The sequence below is a fragment of the Henckelia pumila genome, chromosome 4 (genome assembly GCF_033568475.1).
Source record: "Henckelia pumila isolate YLH828 chromosome 4, ASM3356847v2, whole genome shotgun sequence".
NCBI lineage: Eukaryota > Viridiplantae > Streptophyta > Magnoliopsida > Lamiales > Gesneriaceae > Henckelia > Henckelia pumila.
Window position 1 is genome coordinate 139,226,185 of NC_133123.1, and position 20,901 is coordinate 139,247,085.

The window sequence follows — 20,901 nt, forward strand, 5'->3', positions numbered from 1 at the left end:
AGTTATATTTGGATATTAAAATTAATATAGCTTATATCCATATTTTATTAATTGCAGGATGACCGAAAATGTAGATAATGTGTTGTACTTACAAAATGGACATATTTTGAATAATATCAATGCCGAGAATATGAATTCACTAATACCTCCAAGTCGTTCCGATCGTTCTCTATGGGCATTGTATAATGAAGGAATTCACCATCGTGTTCGTCAATGTTTGGCGCACATGGGTTTTTATGGTATCTTACAGTGTGGACCAATAAAATATTATGATCATCACTTGCTTACAGCCATAGTAGAGAGATGACATCGAGAAACCCACACGTTCCACCTTCCAGTAGGTGAGACCACGATAACCCTACAAGATGTCGCAATGATTTTGGGTTTAAATATCGATGGCATTCCTGTCACCGGTGTAGATACCGCGTACAGTAAAAACGAGTTGCAACAACGCTGTTTATATTGGTTGGGTTTCATGCCCGGTGATAATAAAATCAAAGGTGGCCACCTTTCCCTCGGCGCTATACGAAAGCACTGTCTTGATCATATGATTCAGGATGACAGCACAGATGACGACGTGGCAAAATATTCTCGTTGTGTGGCATTACTGATTATCGGTGGATGTATGTTTCCGGACTCAGAAAGTTCTGCTGTAAAGCTTATGTATCTACCATTTCTTCAGGACATCGATATAGTGAATACATATAGCTGGGGTTCGGCTGTATTGGCTTATCTTTACCGAGAGTTATGCAACACATCCACGGAGTCAAAGAACGGTCTATGTGGGCCTCTCCAAATACTTCAGGTACAATTACACTAATATAAAATTAATATATGTTGTGGTTAATTTTTTTTATGGGAATTTGATATTTTATATCGTTACAGATTTGGGTGTGGTCACGGATTACACTTCTGACTCCGGATATGGTACAACAAAGTCATCTGGCATCGGAGCAAGTTGCCGATGTGCTTCAGGGATTACCATTCCCACCTTATGGCGCAAAGTATTTTTCATAAACACTTACTATTTAATAAGATTCTATTATTTCTTATTAATGTCCTATAATGTCTGCTTATTCATATCATAGGTGGAAGCGTGGGTTTTCATGGGTGCACACTGTGCGTCATTCTGTTCGTATAATGAGAGATATGCTTGATAGGATGATAGACGGACAGGTAAAATTTTTCACAACATCTATAACTATAAAAATATTTTATATATTGTTTTATGATAAGCATGTTAATATTTTTACTTTAATTTTTTGGCAGTTTACATGGACTGTATATGATATGGAGTCACCAGAGTTGTCTATTTACCTAGAGAGAAATAGAAATCTCCTTTGTCGGTCTGCATGTCCACTGATAAATTTTGATATTGTTGAAATTCATCGACCAGAGAGATGTCTTCGACAATTTGGGATGCGTCAGGGTATTCCCCCACCCGCCACGAACTACGACATATTTCATAAATTAACACGTCAAAGGCGACCCAATTACGATTGGGCCGCCTTTCATAAATTCTTCCCAATATTGTTCATCATGTACAGGGTAGAATCTACCATCATAAGTGTTCACATATTCGCTAAGATCGTACCATGGTTGTACGAGCTGTGAAGGATCTAGTCCAAACCATTTTGATGCACATATGACATGTGAACAAGGGATTCCAAATATTGTTGTCTTCCCGCATGTGCAATCACGAGTAGAAATCTTAACAACTTGCATGTGATGTTGACTCCCCGGTCTTGCTCCCGTTGCAACGGATGTTGTCTGATCCCTTTGGTCAAATTATACAACCCTGTGTTCAATTGACTTTCTCAACCACTTCCCAAATTTTTCGCAAGCATAATCAGTCCAAGGTTGATGTTTTTCCATCATTTTCTGACTTCGGCTCCTTCTTTGTATGAAATATTGCACGCATCGCTGTAAAGTCAATTCTACTATTGCGGTAATAGGGAGACGTCGAGCCCCTTTCAATACACTATTTATACACTCAGACATATTTGTCGTCATGATCCCTCGCCTCCATCCACCATCATGAGCAAATGTCCATTTCTCTTTGGGGATGTTAGACAAATAATTGAAAGCAACTACATTTTTTGATTTGATTGCTTTCATCGTGGCATTGAACTTGCTTATTTGATGTTGTGTCTCTGCTTCCCAACTTAAGTCCTTCAGATGAATATTTTTGAACCTATTATTGAAATTAGAACACACGTGTCTTAAAAAAAAATGATGGACACCATGTGGAGGTCTAAAGTCAGGGAGATCTTGCACCGCACTTGTTATACCTGCATGCCTATCAGATATAAGACACACTCCTCTATAACCTCGTGTCACATGTCGTGCAACATTACTTAAGAACCAATGCCAAGACTCATAAGTTTCTTCATCGACGAGCGCAAACGCTAGAGGAAACACCTGGTTATTAGCATCCAAAGTCACTGCAATGAGTAGTTTGTGCTTGTATTTCGTATATAGATGTGTGCCATCAACACTGATTATTCTGCGACAATGCTGGAATCCATCTATACATGGCTTGAAGGCCCAACATACAAAGTTCAAAACTTTATGGGAATGCTCGTTTTGGCGAAGGTGCTTCCACTCTATAATAGTTCCTGGATTATACTTGGACAAAGCACCCATATATATAGGAAGCAATGAAACAGAGCTTTCCCATGTATCATATACGATCTCAACTGCACGCTTCAAACTCTTCCATGCCTTAGCATACGATATATCATACCCATATTTTCCTTTGATATTCTCTCGAACATATTTGATCTCATATACAGGATCACAACGCACAATTCCAAAAAGTGTGTTTGCCACCATATTTATGTCAAGGTTGTGGTGATCTATACCCACTTGACTAAAAATGCATGTATGATCCCCACCATACTTCGTTATCATGAAAAACCTTATATTCTGTTTGAATGATGCTCGAAGTCCCCAACCACAATTTCCTCCTTCAGAAAAGTTCTTACACTTGATCTTCTATATTGTTGGAGAACTTTGGACAACAACATATTCACGTCTTGCAATTCGAACAGAAAAATCCTTCACAGATGCTATTAATTCAGCTTTGTTCTTGAAAACCATTTTCACACAAAGTGCAGGCCTTTCAGGGTCGTAAAACTTATTCCGCGATCTAGATGATAACCCAAATGAATCTGAAATTTGTTCATCAAAAACTGTGTTGAAAAATTGAGGTATTTCGCGCATAACAGGACCATCGTGAGGAATGTTCTGTGCAATTGTTTTCCCACCATAGTTTGGGGCATGCGACGACGTGCCCTCGCCCTGATGTGTATTCATGAATAGGGCGTCGTCTTCACATAGTGTGTTGTCATGGTCATCTTCTTCCCCATCATTTGATGCAACATCAGGCTCACTATCACTACTCATTATATTGTGAGAACTGTCCGCAAACGGATCATGTGCCTCTGTAATATTTCCTGCAATTGCATCTGACATATTTGTTCCCCTAATCATGGGCCCTATTGCGACATCTTGTTGTGTGGGATTCGTGAGATGATGATCCCAAGGTCGTGAATTCAAACCCCATGATAGTGTTTCGTGTTGGACCCATCCGTGATCTTCTTCTGTGGGAACCATGATATGATGATCCCATATGCAAGTATCAATTCCAGAATACGGTTGCGTACCTGCATCATCAATGTGGCGTGTAGAAGTTTGTGGCTGATCATTGAAATCTATTGTGCTCAAACCTTGTGTTATCCCTGGCATGAACGACTCATGATCACAACTTCTTACGTCGTAAGATACTGGAGATGATTCAACATACAGGTAGAAGCAATGTAGTGCCGGTGAATCAAACATGAATTGTAAACTATCATCATCTGTGATGTACACATGCTCTTCAATATGACGAGACATCACGTCGTAAGAATATTTTGTCGACAGTTTAACAGTGAATTGGGATGGGTCGATTAGTAGGAGGCGCTGTTATTCACCAGTTGAGAAAATGTAATAGAACGTGGGATTTTCATGGGCCTACTTGCTGGTATGCTATATCCGACCCTCTCATTCTGGACAATGACATAACCACCTACGTAGAGTAATGCACTAACAACATCCATTTCTGTATTAAACAAAAAAATATACGATATCAACATTCTTTAAAAAAAAACTATTATAACAAAAAAAATAATAAAACTTTTCATTTAAAAAAATTTAAATGATAAATTTTATAAGACCATTGATATTTATACTCTATTTTTTGTTTAATAAATTCCATATTCAATTCTTATAACATATATTGCTAATTATACACTTGATTATTTTATTTCTACTTCGGGAACATACAATAATGATGAAATCATGGAATATTTGATTTATCTCTAAAAGTTTAATGTGTGATGATAAATTTCATAATTTCAATTAAATATATTGTGAATAATATTTAACATAATAACTATTTTATAAATTTTATTTTGTTTAAATAAATTAATGTCTTTTATATCAGATAACATGATTACTTAAAAAATTATTTTTAAAATTTCGAAAAAAAATATTATTGCCATAAGATAAGATATTGGAATATGAAACTTAAATATAAGTTACTGGAAAAACTAAAATAATAAAATATTAAAATCAGAAAAAGTAATAAATCGGTTAGAAAAGAAAAAAAAAGGTAACGATACTTTAATGACTAATGTAGTTTTTCTTTCTAAATATTTAAATATTTTTATAAAAACTTTTTAACGGACTAACTTTAGGAATTAAGATAACAAAACTACTCAAAATAGAATAATGAATGAAAGTGTATTATTGGTAATATATATTATAAAATTTAAAGATTCTATTCAACAAAAATTAGAGTACAAATATTACTCTCTATTTTATAAATAGATTATCTAAATATTTCATAAGCAATATATCCTCTATAAATTTCTGTAATTATCTATAATAATTACAGTTAGTCTCGTCATCTTAATTATCAAAGTAATAATATAATTTATTAATATAATATTACATTCAAACTGTAAAATAGAGTATTTATTTTTATTATTTCAAAATATGTTGTGAATATATAATCATAGCTTCAAGTATGACTTAAATAATATAGATGACATTGCGGATGATTTCATTACCAATAAAACAAAAATCTAAAATGAAACTAATTAAAATTATTTATTTCTAGGTATGAAAATTGATAAAATATTTTGAATAAATTACAGATAATCAATTTCACCGTAATGTTCATTAAGATTATAGTTCATTTCACAAGAAAAAGAATCACAGATTATACAAAAAAACAAAATAAATCCTCATTCTCGAAAAATAAATAAAATCAAATAAAAAAATGTGTGACTATAATTTTAAAATAAATTAATTAATTACTATTTCGTAAAATAATTAAATAAAATAAGATTTATCAATACTTTAAGCATAAAATAGATTGCAAAAAAAAAAAAAAGAGCATAAAATACGTAAAGATAACTTTTAACAAAATTAAATTTATTTTAAATATTATATTCTACCAAAATTAACCGATAATATAATTATTAAAAAATAATAACGATAATTACCTGTTAACTGCGTATGAAGACAAGATCAACAGTCGAATTAAACTATAATCTGTCAATAAAAAAATAAAAATATCAACCCCAAAAAAATTTAATAAACTAAAAATTAAACATAGACACTTACTTACCTTTAACAAAAACGTAGAAAGCTGGAGCAAAAATACGAACGAATTCGAATATATAAAGGAATGGAGAAATGAAAATAATAGAGTTAAGATATACACCCGTGAATCAATAATTCACAACCCATAATCAATAAAGACATTTGAACCCGTGAATCAATAACCACGACCAAAGTGCGGGAATCAAGGAGCTTTTTGAATCCGGAGCAGACTGCTCAGGATTCAAAAAGTAATCTGGCCAAATTTGACCAGATTTATCTTTCTTACTTTATTTAAAAAAAATAATCGGCTGGACCGATAATTTTTTGTCAAGACGATTTTATTTGAGCCGATTGTTTATTTTTTTTAATATATAAATATGAATCCTGGACAGTCTGTCCCGGATTCATCAGAGAACTGACAGGTTTCTGATGAATCCGGAACAGACTGTCCCGGATTGTATTAGTTTGATCAATTTCTCCAGAATGCAATATTTTAATTAAATTTTATTAATTTTATATTAATTTAATAAAAAACCCAAAGAAAAGCTATGCCACCAAAGACTGCTTTTATCCAAACAAACAATTTTTTCCAATATGAAAATATACTAGCTAGCCTTTGGCCTATAGGCACGCAGATTACGAACACACTGACACAAGTAATTAGTGAGTGGGAGAGCTTTCTCCAATAATGGATTCCATTTCGACTTAGATTTAGCTCATATAACATTATAATATAATGTGTTAGATCAGAGTTAAATAGGAGATCTACACCAACAAATATATTTAGTTAATTAATATTTTCATAAAATTTAGAAATGTTAATTTATCCACCCTGATCTTCAAATCCAAAGGTAAGATTTTTAAAATTAATTTAAAAATAAATATATGTACAATACATGCATTTTTACAAATAAAAGAACACATGCTTTCTTTTTTCAAATTATAATAAATCTCATTTGGATTTGAAATACGCACAAAAATATCATATCATTTCGATTAAATCAAATTCATCGTTTCAAACAACCTGCATGATTTACTCGTCCAACCTTAAATCAAATAAAAATAATCTTAAATCAAATACTTTTAAATCAAATCTCATGTTGGTATATATATCTCATGCCTTTTTCAAAAGTATGGGAGACTTTCCACTTTACCTTTAATAGGTGTGTACCATACAAAGTTGCCATGAGAAGTTTCATCGTAGTTTTTGATCCAACCTTATAATTTTGAAATCACATGCATGGTACGTATCAGGAATATTGAAAACTAAAAGTGGCAAAAATATTTTAATATCACGTGGATGATTTAATTAACAGTATTTTTTAAATGTTGAAATTCATAGTTTCGAAGAATTTAATATTCTTTTGTAGCATTACATGGCAAACCTCAAAATTAAGTTACACTGTAATTGTCTGTTCATAAGAAAATTATATATTGATTAATGTAGTCACAAATTTTATATTTAAAAACAACTATTTTATTTCAAATCAATTAGAAAATGCTCGACTACTGCATACGTCATCCAATGGCATTACTAAGAACGTCACCCATATTTAAACTATATTAATAATTAATTAATCCGTATTTATTTCTTTAATTAAAACTTAATCTGATCTAAGTACTCCAACGCATAATAGAACAAATTTTGTTGTCAAGTTTGACTGAGGTACACTATGGCGGATCAAAATATTTTCATATTCTGCATTATAGTACCTTTTACTTAAAGATATGGAGAATATGCATGTTAATTTATTCAAAAATATTATTGAGAACATTCATAGCACTTGTACTTTAGGAAAAATTATAATTTTATTATTTTAAGTTTTATTTCTTTATGCATGGTTTTGATGTTTTAAATTGTCGAATTTCAATCTATGTTTGTTATCTAATTGTATTTTTCTATTTTTTATATATATTTTTTCCCATGTGATGCTAATATGGTGTCAAAGTTGGCAATGATTAGAATTGTCAAATATTAAAATATACATGACTAATTAAAACTAAATTTTTGAAAATACCAAAATGGCAAAGAAACGATGACGGAAATAATTGAAAATTTCTCATAAAGGTCTATTGATTTTCTAATTAAAGTCGTAATGGAAACAATCCTAGAAATTTCCTTGCACATTAATTTCAAAGCAAGCAAAGCAAACATACAAGTGATAAGTCGACATCTCCTCGTGTTTTATTATTAACATGAAAAGAAGCAAGTAGTATCAAGATGATTAATGTACGTATTATATTTTGGAAAATGCTATATTTACACGGAAGATTATTGTTGGATTACATGTTTCACTTGAAATTACAAAATTATCTCTATATTGTATTTGAAAAAAAAAATCTTTCCAAAATATATTATCCTGGTGCACCATCAATTAATATTAGGTGATCGAACTTTTGATCTGCGTAGGAGCTAGGAAGAAGAAACTAAATTAAGAAGCATTCTGATTAATTACAAAAATTTAACCCACGAATCAAATGGTAATTGAACGTTTCTATAACTAAATCATAAGCGATTTTTTCCAAACAATAAATTATGAAATCTATCAATCATTAAAAAAGAAAGTGAGAATTACATTTTTGGTTCAGTAATTTTCGATTTTTTTTTGGTCATGATGAATTTGTATTTTTAATTCTATAATTAACTTGTATTTTTGCCCCATTTTGGTCCTATTATGGAGAATTGTAAGTTGTATGTTTTTGTTTCGCGTTTGGTCTATTCGTGTTTACCGGTCAAAAAAGACAGAAATGAAATATATATATATATATATATATATATATATATATATAATATATATATATATATATATAAGTTACACATTAAAAATAAAAATTCATCATAATATTATAAAAATAAAAAAATGAAAATTACATGATCAAAATTACAAATTGACATTAACATAAAAAAATCGTAAACTACGGAACCAAAAATATAATTTTACAATTAATTTTTTTTTAAACAACGTAAATGCTTAAATCACTACATCAGAAATATTATATACATATTATTTTACTTTTCAAGCTTTATAGTTAAAACAGCGGCCAAAGTGGGGTTAGTCAAAGACTCACTTTACACTTTCATTTACCCAAAGACATGCATGGGTCCATAATTAATTTAATATCACTTCCAATTTTGAGTTAATTAATATTAATGTTATCCTTCAGAAACCATGCCATCCAAATCAATAGTAATTTCCATCACTCAAATTTCACCGCAAATTATTAACCAAAAAAAATGAAGAAAAAAATGAAGATAAATTATAGACGTGATCCCAAGTTTCTAAGAAAATAAATGGCTCGGACTCATCAAACACATATATGTGTGTTACGAGACCACAAAAAGGCGTTTGAAAGACGAATTTGCTACGAAAAATACAAATCCGTGCTTTAATAAAATACAAGAAATTTGGGGTGCAAAAGCAATTAATATGAAATGGAGAAAATTTTGATGTAAAATTATTAACAGATTATGGGACCATACTGTTTCTATCTATATATATATAAAAAAATTCTTTATGTTCACAAGCAATAAAATATTTTGGACGAAAAAAATATGTATATAAGTTAATTAAATGGAAGACGTATATGCTATGAAGTTATAAATCTGTCTCAACTCAATATTTAGTACATATATATGATATAATGTTTTCAAAAAAAGTAAGTTTTCGTGTGTGACGGATGGATCCGATTCAAATATAATATGAAATGGTTGAAAATCTATATCACAAAATTAACTCGTTAAATTATCTCCTAACTGTTATTTTTTGTCAAAAAATAAAAGGGTGGGAACAAAAGAAAACCAAATAAAGTGGATGTTTCTCCTATATAAACTTCACCAAATTCAGTTCCATTTCCAAAATATCCACAAAAGAGAGACACACACAAACCATTAATCTTGTTGTAACTAAAGACCTATTATTATTGCAATAAATTATAAGATATTGACCGTAAAAAAAAAAAAAGAATATAATGAGCCAGCTCGTGGAAATCAAGAACTCAAGCCAAGGATTCACAATCCCGCAATCACAATCCAGCACAAATGCTCCCTCACAAAATCTTCATTATTCCAATCCGGAGATACCTGAACGCCCGTTTGTTACAGTGGCCCGAATGATGACTCCTCTAGCCAGCCCGATGAAAAAGGCTATATCTGGCATGCAAACATACTTGGCAGAAGTGGGGCATATCACCAAGCTTGATCCCCAGGATTCATGGCTTCCAATCACTGAATCCCGAAAAGGGAATGCTTGTTACGCCGCATTTCATACGCTTAGCTCCGGAATCGGATTCCAGTCCCTTGTATTGCCTCTTGCCTTCACTGCTCTTGGTTGGTAAGTCCTTCGTTTACGTTTTGTAGGAACCATGTAGATACTGTTTGGTATCATGGATGAGATATACGATAGATGAATAAAAATATGATGAGATATGGATAAGCAAAACATAGTTATGAATAATATGTTCTTTTGTATGTTTTTGATTTTGTTAGATTATTGTGTTTATTCTCTTAATTAATTACCATTGTCAATTTCAAACAATTTCACTTATATGACACTCATCCTCCACTAATACCATAGGTTGAGAGGTATTTGTTATCAAGCTTACATCTAAACTCATACCGGGCCATGAGATATCATTGGGTTAACAAAAAAATGAGAGAAACATGAGATGAGTAAAAATTTGTGTCTCATCCCACTTTCATCTCATGTACCAAACAGTACCGTAATGTATAAAATTGAGATGGTTCCATTTGATTTGGAGCTTGGTTTTCAATTGTTTCCGGGGTGTGGGGAATTTTGAGCCTGTGTTTGGGTTTTATCTGGTAACTGTACACGTTATGGTTGCTTATTCAACTCCACGAATGTAACACCCGAAAATTTTAATACGTAAATTTGCATGCATAATTAAGGAAAATAATTATTTAAAATTTATATTTAGGTTAAATGACATTTATGTGTTATTATGTGAATTATATGCATGATTTAAATTTATGAGATCATTTAACCCGCAGTTATTGTATTTTTAGATTTTTGAGAATATTTTTGAGTCGATCGCGTAGACGGAACCGTGGACGGACGAGATGCCAAAATATTTAGCCAAAAATATTTTATGAGTTTTATGAGCCTTAAAATAATATTTTAAGATATTTTGTCAAGAAAATTTTAGTATTTAATTATATATTTATTTAAGGGTTGATTTTTAGCCAAAATTAGTCCATTTATTGACTTTTATTGATTTTTAAAATTAGCCTAATTTAGTATTTCTGGATTTTTGACTTATTATCAGATAAGTATGTATTTTAAGATTTTAAAATTTTATATTTTATGGTATTTTATTTATCTATTTAACTTACACTAATTTAGCCTAATTAATTTCCTAATTACACTAAAATAAATTCCTACCCTACGTGATTCTCCCATCAGCCGCCTCCTATCATCATCATCAACCCTCCTCACGTTTCTTTACCAGAAAACTCAGTCCCATAGCCGATCGAACAATTTTTCTATGGAGATTTTGGTCCGTTCGTCGTCCCGGAGACCCGTAAACGCATCAACTCTCGTCAAATAAATTCAAGGCATGTCTAAATCCTTCTCTTGGCCACCATATAAGCTACTATTCACGCATGATGGTTTTATTTCAGATTTTTATCATGAACTTTTCGATTTATGCATGGAGGTAAGGTTTTTGATGTATGTTTGATGATTCTTTCACTCATGGCTCACGTTTTTCATAGTATGGCTTGGTCCAGGACTGAGGGTTCGGTCAGGGGGTGTCCTAGGGTGCCTAAGGATCGAACCATGGCCAGGTTACAGGCTGGTTAGGGGCTGGCCGATCAGAAACTCCATGGAAGGGCTGTGGGTGCGCAGGGTTAGGGTTTAATGGAAGAGAGCTCGGCTGGTCCATGCATGGTCATGGACCAGCGGGGCATGGGCTAGGTTAGGACCGCCCACACGTGGGCTACGTCTGGGCGGTGGCGCTCCGGCCAGGGGTGGCCGGAGCTGGCCGGCAGCAGGCCAAGAAGGCCTGCTGCTCGCGGCCGAGGAGGGCTGGGAAAGGGGGGATCGGGTTTTGGGCTGGGGCTGGGTTTGGGCCGGGTCTTGGGGTTCGGGTCGGGTCTGGTAGGTATAGGGTCGGGTCAGGTGGTCCGGGTTTGGGTTAGGTGGGCCGGGCTTGGGTATTTTAATTTTTAAGTATTTAATAGTTTAAGTGTATTTTGTATAATTAGTTAAAAAATTATTTGAGCCTCCAAATAATTTTATTTGGGCCTTAAATAATTTATTTAAGTTAGCCTAATAATTTTTATGGGCTTGGAAGCCCATAAAAATTATTGGGTCAGTCAGTGGATTTTGGGCCACTCTAGAATTTTATTGTGTTTAATTAAGTTAATGGACTTAAATATTTTATTTGGGCCCAGTTAAGTTTAATTAAGTTATTTGAGCTAAAAATATGATTATTGGGTTTTATTTAAGTTTAATGGGCCTAGATGAGTGACCAGCAGTCTGGACCAACCCATGAAAAATAAATAAGTTCGGAATATATATTTAATTATTTTATGCATAAAGTTTATATTTTAAGTATAAGTATATTTATTATGAAAATAAATTAAATATATATTACGGACATATTTTCAGTGCATGCATTCATGAAATTTCTTATGTATATAATTATGTAAATGATGAGCAATAAAATATTTTGGTGAAAATTGAAGTATGTGTGACATATAGGTGGTTTTTCACCATATGATTCGGTAGTTTTACTACCATAGGGGTGGTTATCCACCATATGATTCGGTATGTTACTACCATAGGAGGTGATTTATCACCGCCATCGTACGTTGGTTCAGGAGACTGATCAGTCGACACATGAGCGTCACACTTATGGATAGGACCATCTGCAGGTTTCAAAAGCATTGCTCAATTATGTTATATATGATGAAGAAATAATATGTTTATGATTATGGTTATGATTCAGTTTATGATTCAGCAGTTTTATTATGTGATGAAAATATTTCCATGCATGCTCATGTACATTTATATGTATTAGTAATTATGTGATGCATTATTTTTAACCTTGTTATAAAGGATTAGACATGTTGAGCTCCTAGGCTCACTACGCTTATATGGTGCAGGTGAGCATGATGACGTTTATATAGCTCCTACCGGTGGTGAGGACTTATGAGCTCACGGAGCAGTGAACCCCGTGACCGTCGCAGCTATTTAGTTTATTATGTTGAATTTTTGAAACATGTTTTATTTTATTATTGTTTCCGCATTTGAGATTTTTCAGCAGCATTGTTTATTATTTTAAATTGATGCATGAAACATTTTTAAGGATTTATTTATTTAATATTTTTCAGGTTATTTAAAAAAAAGTATGTTATTTTTATATACATATATATATGGGCATGTATGTATAGTAATAATATTTTTTTTTAAAAAATTTCCGCATTTATTAGTAGTAGGTGTTTCATAATGGTATCAGAGCCGACCTTTCTTAGTACGGTATGGTTCGGGGACGAACCAAGCGGAAGCTGGTGGGCATGTGACGCCCGGGGTTGAAGAGGCAGGGAGTGATCGCCGGTGCCAAGAGGTTGCACGGACAATGAGCGGCTCCTGGTAGGCTTCTAGGCGAAAGAAGACATGAATGAACCGATCCCGTTCCGGAATGAGAGGGATTCTGAGACTGTGTAGGTATGAGACTACATGGTTGAGGAGGGCTTAAAAAGATTTCATATGTACTATTCATATCAAGAAGATGTATCTTCTTTTCGGAAGCTCATCACATAAGAACTCCAAAGTTAAGCGTGCTTGACTTGGGACAATTATAGGATGGGTGACCCCCTGGAAAGTTTTCTAGGGTGCATGTGAGTGAGGACATAAGCACGCTGAAAAGATCTGTCTTGATACAGTGAGGCGTTACACATGTGACGCCCGGGGATGAAGAGGCAGGGAGTGATCGCCGGTGCCAAGAGGTTGCACGGACAATGAGCGGGAGTGATCGCCGGTGCCAAGAGGTTGCACGGACAATGAGCGGCTCCTGGTAGGCTTCTAGGCGGAGGGAGACATGAATGAACCGATCCCGTGCCGAAATGAGAGGGATTCTGAGATTGTATAGGTATGGGACTACATGGTTGAGGAGGGCTTAAAAAGATTTCATATGTATTATTCATATAAAAAAGATGCATCTTTTTTTCGGAAGCTCATCACATAAGAACTCCAAAGTTAAGCGTGCTTGACTTGGGGCAATTATAGGATGGGTGATCCCCTGGAAAGTTTTCCAGGGTGCGTGTGAGTGAGGATATAAGCACACTGAATAGACCCGTCTTGATACAGTGAGGCGTTACAAATGGTATCAAAGCGCGGTCCTTGGAGGGTGTCTACTGCCACGTGAAGCTCAGAAATCTCACTATCGGTCTGTAAGTTTTAAATGTTTTCTTATGAATTATAAGGAGCACATGTAATGATTTAAGATTTTCATGTTAGAAAAGTTTTAGAACCCTTAAGTTATGCATTGCGATTTACGTAAAGAAATATGTGGTGGTGCAGAATGCCTCCGAGACAGGTTAACAGATGCGGGGGACCTCCACCTCCACCTCTGCAGAATCCGCTTTCAGCATTGGAGCAGGACAATGCAAATATGATGGCTGGGATTACTGCTCTGTTGGAGCAGCAGGCAGCACGTCCTAGGCTCACACATGATGAGGATGTTGCCGAGCGGTTCCAGAAGAAGGGACCTAAGGAGTTTGTCGGCACCACTGATCCCCTCATTGCTGAGGGGTGGATTCGATCACTGGAGTCCATATTTGACTACATGGGGATCACTGATGCTGACAGGGTGAAGTGTGCAGTGTATATGATGAGAGGTGATGCAGCCTCTTGGTGGGAAGGTGTGGTTCGAGGTGTGAATCTACCTACATTGACTTGGATAGAGTTCAGACGCATGTTCTATGCCAAGTATTTCACTGAGGATGTGCGCAGTCGCATGATCCGGGAGTTTATAAGTTTCCGCCAGGGAGACAAGTCTGTGGTGGATTACATCACCCAATTCGAGAGAGGGTGTCATTTCGTGCCTCTTATTGCTGACAGTGCGCCGGATAAGTTGAGGCAATTTGTGGATGGTTTGCGGGCTGACATCAAGCATGACGTTCGCATGTTGGATGTCACTACTTATGAGGCGGCAGTTAGCAGAGCATTACGTTCTGAGGAAGGGAGGCGAGAGATGCAGCGAGAGCAGCAGAGTAAGAGGCAGTTTCAGCCAGGGTATTAGAGGGCGACTTCGCAGCCTCCTGCGAAGAAGCCGTATACTAGGCCGTCTAAGGGCCCGAATCAGCAGGGACAGCAGCAGAGGCCTCAGGGGCGTTAGCCACAGCAGCAGCAGAGGGGCGGGGCCCCTAATACTGGAGGAGTTCCGATCTGCCCGCAGTGTCAGAAGCCGCACACCGGGAAGTGTCTAGTGGGGTCCAATGTATGCTATGTTTTCAAGGAGCCAGGGCATGTTTCATATAACTGCCCGAAGAGGAAGAACACCACTGGGCGGGTGTTCGTCATGCAGGCTGAGGAGGCAGACCCAGATACCTTCTTAATCACCGGTATTTCCTAAACTTCTTCTTTTAAGAAATTTTTGGGAATTTACTTCATGATTTTAAATTGCATGAATTATCTGTTTGTTTGGTTAGAGTAGGATGTTCATTTTATTCGTGTTTAATTAAGAGAAATATTTTGTAACTTGTATTGGGAGAAAAGTAAGTCTAGTATGCGATTGTTGGGATTTTCTGCATGCAGGGAGAATTCTAGTGGGAGGAAATTCCACGTTTGCATTGCTAGATTCAGGAGCCACGCATTCGTTCATCTCCCTAGAATTTATCAGGCGGGTAGGCATCAAGCCTGAGGTTGCTGTTACAGGTTACGATGTCACTATGCCGTCTGGTCAGATTCTTACTACCACTAGCGTCTGCAGAGATATGGAGATGGAGTTACAGGGACATACTATCAGAGCAGATTTTGTGGTTTTACCGTTGACTGGATTCGATCTGATTTTGGGTATGGATTGGTTGTCAGTCAACGGAGCGGTGATTGATTTTCGGCAGAGGACAGTGGCAGTGAAACCAGTGGTAGGCGACCAGTTTGTTTTCTATGCATCTCCGAGCAGTGAGATCTCGCCTGTTATCTCTTATACACATGCGAGGAAGTTATTGAGACGTGGTTGCCAGAGGTTTCTCGCCAGTGTAGTCACTTCATCAGAACCACCTAGCAGATCATTGTCAGATATAGAGGTGGTTTGTGACTTTTCAGATGTCTTTCCGGAGGACGTTTCAGGAGTCCCACCAGCTAGAGAGGTGGAGTTCAGTATTGATCTGATACCAGGTACTGTGCCTATTTCTAAGGCACCGTATCGACTTGCTCCTACTGAGATGAAAGAGTTGAAGGAGCAGATTCAAGAGTTGTTCGAGAAGGGCTTTATTCGTCCTAGATTTTCTCCTTGGGGAGCTCCAGTGTTGTTTGTGAAGAAAAAGGATGGTAGCATGAGACTTTGTATCGATTACCGAGAGCTCAACAGGGTCACTGTGAAAAACAAGTATCCACTGCCGAGGATTGAGGATTTGTTCGATCAGTTGTAGGGAGCTTCGGTTTTCTCTAAGATCGATCTGCGATCTGGCTATCATCAGTTGAGGGTCAGAGATGCAGATGTGACCAAGGCTGCCTTCCGGACATGCTATGGGCATTACGAGTTCTTAGTAATGCCATTTGGATTGACCAATGCTCCAGCGGTTTTCATGGATCTCATGAACCGCGTATTTCAGCCGTACTTAGATCAGTTTATCATAGTCTTTATTGATGATATCTTGATCTACTCGAGGAGCATTGAGGAGCATAGACAGCACTTGCAGACAGCATTGCAGACTTTGAGGGAGCATCGACTGTATGCGAAATTCAATAAGTGCGAGTTTTGGCTAGAGCAGGTGGCATTTCTTGGCCAAATAGTTTCGAAAGATAGGATAGCGGTGGATCAGACGAAAGTGCAGGCAGTGCAGGATTGGGGAATTCCGAAGAATGCTTCAGAGATTCGCAGTTTCTTGGGTTTAGCAGGCTACTACCGGAAGTTCATCAAGGGGTTTTCTTCTATTGCAGTACCCTTGACTTCCTTGACCAAGAAAAATGCGAAGTTTATATGGAGTTCAGACTGTCAGAGGAGCTTCGATCGGCTTAAGGAAGCACTCACATCTGCGCTAGTGTTGGCAATGCCTGTTCCACATGAGGAGTTAGTGGTTTACACGGACGCATCTAAGATAGGGTTGGGCGCCGTATTGATGCAGAGTGACCGAGTCATTGCCTATGCGTCGAGATAGTTGAAGATTCATGAGCAGAACTATCCGACGCATGACTTGGAGCTAGCAGCAGTGGTTTTTGCTTTGAAAATCTGGAGGCACTATCTGTATGGTGAGAAGTGCAAGATTTTCACAGACCACAAGAGTCTCAAGTACTTCTTCACACAGAAGGAGTTGAACATGAGACAACGCCGATGGTTGGAATTAGTTAAGGATTATGACTGTGACATTAGCTACCATCTGGGTAAGGCTAATGTAGTGGATTATGCGTTGAGTCGGAAGACTTCAGTGGTATCTTGTGTGACAGTTCAGTTGCCACTTCAGGAGGAGATTCAGAGATTCGAGCTGGAGTTGTACTCGAGCGGTCAGGCACCGAGTTTGGCAGTGTTAGTGGTACAGCCAAATATTCGGAATCTTATCAGAGTTGGACAGCCTGAAGATGAGGAGTTGCAGCGATTGAAGCAGAGAGATGAAGCCAAGGGCGGGCTTCTCTATACAGTTGTTGATGGTATCGTTCAGTACCGTGGTCGTTTGTGGGTACCGAAAGTTGATCAGTTAAGGATTGAGATCTTGACAGAGGCTCATACATCTCCATATTCCATTCACCCCGGAAGTATGAAGATGTATAGATATTTGCAGTCATTGTATTGGTGGCCCGACATGAAGAGAGATATTGGCCGATTTGTATCAGAGTTCTTGACTTGTCAGCAGGTCAAGGCAGAGCATCAGCGTCCTGCAGGGTTACTTAAGCCTCTACCCATTTCGGAGTGGAAGTGGGAGAACATCACGATAGACTTTGTAGTTGGCCTTCCGAGGAGTACTAGAGGATGTACAGCTATTTGGGTGATCGTAGATAGACTCATCAAGTCAGCTCATTTCTTGCCGGTGAGGACTACTTACTCATTGACGCAGTATGCAGAGCTTTACATCAAGGAGATTGTTAGACTGCATGGCATACCAGTGTCGATAGTATCGGACAGAGATCCGAGATTTACCTCTGCATTCTGGAAGAGTTTGCACATAGCTTTGGGGACTCGGCTATTATTCAGTACAGCGTTCCATCCCCAGACAGATGGTCAGTCGGACAGGGTGATCCAGATTCTTGAGGATCTACTGAGAGCTTGTGTCATTGATTTTCAGGGCTCTTGGGAGACTAGACTGCCATTAGTGGAGTTTACCTATAACAACATTTTTCAGTCGTCTATAGGTATGGATCTTTATGCAGCTCTCTACGGGAGGAGATGTAGATCGCCAGTGCATTGGGATGAGGTTGGCGAGAGGATTTTACTTGGTACCGAGATTGTACAGCAGACTGCCGATATTGTGACACAGATACGGGATCGTATGAGGACAGCTCAGAGTCGTCAGAAGAGTTATGCTGATACTCGACGAAGAGATCTTGGGTTTGTAGTAGGTGATCATGTGTTTTTGAAAGTATCACCTATGAAAGGGGTGATGAGATTTGGTCGCAGAGGCAAGTTGAATCCGAGATATATTGGGCCATTTGAGATCTTGGAGAGAGTTGGCACTTTGGCATACCGTTTAGCACTACCGCCAGGGCTTGCAGCAGTGCACAACGTTTTTCATGTATCCATGCTTCGGAGATACATCTCTAATCCGACGCATGTGTTGGATTACGAGCCTTTGCAGTTAGCACCAGATCTAGCATTTGAGGAGAGGCCTGTTCGGATCTTAGCCAAAGAGGAGCGGAGATTGAGGACGCGGGTCATACCGATAGTCAAAACCCAGTGGCAGAATCATTTCGAGGAGGAAGCCACTTGGGAGACCGAGACAGACATGAGGACTCGCTACCCGGAGTTATTCAAGTAAGCACTTTAATTTCGAGGACGAAATTCAATTTAAGGGGGGGAGAATTGTAACACCCGAAAATTTTAATACGTAAATTTGCATGCATAATTAAGGAAAATAATTATTTAAAATTTATATTTGGGTTAAATGACATTTATGTATTATTATGTGAATTATATGCATGATTTAAATTTATGAGATCATTTAACCCGCAGTTATTTTATTTTTAGATTTTTGAGAATATTTTTGAGTCGATCGCGTAGACGGGACCGTGGACGGACGAGATGCCAAAATATTTAGCTAAAAATATTTTATGAGTTTTATGAGCCTTAAAATAATATTTTAAGATATTTTGTCAAGAAAATTTTAGTATTTAATTATATATTTATTTAAGGGTTGATTTTTAGCCAAAATTAGTCCCTTTATTGACTTTTATTGATTTTTAAAATTAGCCTAATTTAGTATTTCGGGATTTTTGACTTATTATCAGATAAGTATGTATTTTAAGATTTTAAAATTTTATATTTTATGGTATTTTATTTATCTATTTAACTTACACTAATTTAGCCTAATTAATTTCCTAATTACACTAAAATAAATTCTTACCCTACGTGATTCTCCCATCAGCCGCCTCCTATCATCATCATCAACCCTCCTCACGTTTCTTTACCAGAAAACTCAGCCCCATAGCCGATCGAACAATTTTTCTTTGGAGATTTTGGTCCGTTCGTCGTCCCGGAGACCCGTAAACGCATCAACTCTCGTCAAATAAATTCAAGGCATGTCTAAATCCTTCTCTTGGCCACCATATAAGCTACTATTCACGCATGATGGTTTTATTTCAGATTTTTATCATGAACTTTTCGATTTATGCATGGAGGTAAGGTTTTTGATGTATGTTTGATGATTCTTTCACTCATGGCTCACGTTTTTCATAGTATGGCTTGGTCCAGGACTGAGGGTTCGGTCAGGGGGTGTCCTAGGATGCCTAAGGATCGAACCATGGCCAGGTTACAGGCTGGTTAGGGGTTGGCCGATCAAAAACTCCATGGAAGGGCTGGGTGCGCAGGGTTAGGGTTTAATGGAAGAGAGCTCGACTGGTCCATGCATGGTCATGGACCAGCGGGGCGTGGGCTAGGTTAGGACCGCCTAGACATGGGCTACGTCTGGGCGGCGGCGCTCCAGCCAGGGGTGGCCGGAGCTGGCCGACAGCAGGCCAAGAAGGCCTGCTGCTCGCGGCCGAGGAGGGCTGGGAAAGGGGGGATCGGGTTTTGGGCTGGGGCTGGGTTTGGGCCGGGTCTTGGGGTTTGGGTCGGGTCTGGTAGGTCTAGGGTCGGGTCAGGTGGTCCGGGTCTGGGTTAGGTGGGCCGGGCTCGGGTATTTTAATTTTTAAGTATTTAATAGTTTAAGTGTATTTTGGGCTTTAATAATTAGTTAGAAAATTATTTGAGCCTCCAAATAATTTTATTTGGGCCTTAAATAATTTATTTAAGTTAGCCTAATAATTTTTATAGGCTTGGGAGCCCATGAGAATTATTGGGCCAGTCAGTGGATTTTGGGCCAGTCTAGAATTTCATTGTGTTTAATTAAGTTAATGGGCTTAAATATTTTATTTGGGCCCAGTTAAGTTTAATTAAGTTATTTGGGCTAAAAATATGATTATTGGGTTTTATTTAAGTTTAATGGGCCTAGATGAGTGACCAGCAGTCTGGACCAACCCATGAAAAATAAATAAGTCCGGAATATATATTTAATTATTTTATGCATAAAGTTTATATTTTAAGTATAAGTATATTTATTATGAAAATAAATTAAATATATATTACGGACATATTTTCAGTGCATGCATTCATGAAATTTCTTATGTATATAATTATGTAAATGATGAGCAATAAAATATTTTGGTGGAAATTGAAGTATGTGTGACATATAGGTGGTTTTTCACCATATGATTCGGTAGTTTTACTACCATAGGGGTGGTTATCCACCATATGATTCGGTAGATTACTACCATAGGAGGTGATTTATCACCGCCATCGTATGTTGGTTCAGGAAACTGATCAGTCGATACATGAGTGTCACACTTATGGATAGGACCATCTGCAGGTTTCAAA

General features: G+C 36.8%; 2 protein-coding genes across 2 annotated transcripts; one reads left to right on the forward strand and one right to left on the reverse strand.

Moving 5' to 3' along the window:
- The first annotated feature begins 373 nt into the window (after window positions 1-373).
- LOC140861874 (serine/threonine-protein phosphatase 7 long form homolog) lies at window positions 374-1,614 on the forward strand. Its single transcript, XM_073264877.1, has 4 exons — window positions 374-805; window positions 886-1,004; window positions 1,089-1,176; window positions 1,270-1,614. The coding sequence occupies exons 1-4, from the start codon at window positions 374-376 to the stop codon at window positions 1,612-1,614; spliced, it is 984 nt and encodes a 327-aa protein (XP_073120978.1).
- Window positions 1,615-1,788: 174 nt separating this feature from the next.
- Window positions 1,789-2,835, reverse strand: LOC140861875 (uncharacterized). The gene has a single exon (XM_073264878.1). The coding sequence runs from the start codon at window positions 2,833-2,835 to the stop codon at window positions 1,789-1,791; it is 1,047 nt and encodes a 348-aa protein (XP_073120979.1).
- Between the last annotated feature and the right edge of the window lie 18,066 nt (window positions 2,836-20,901).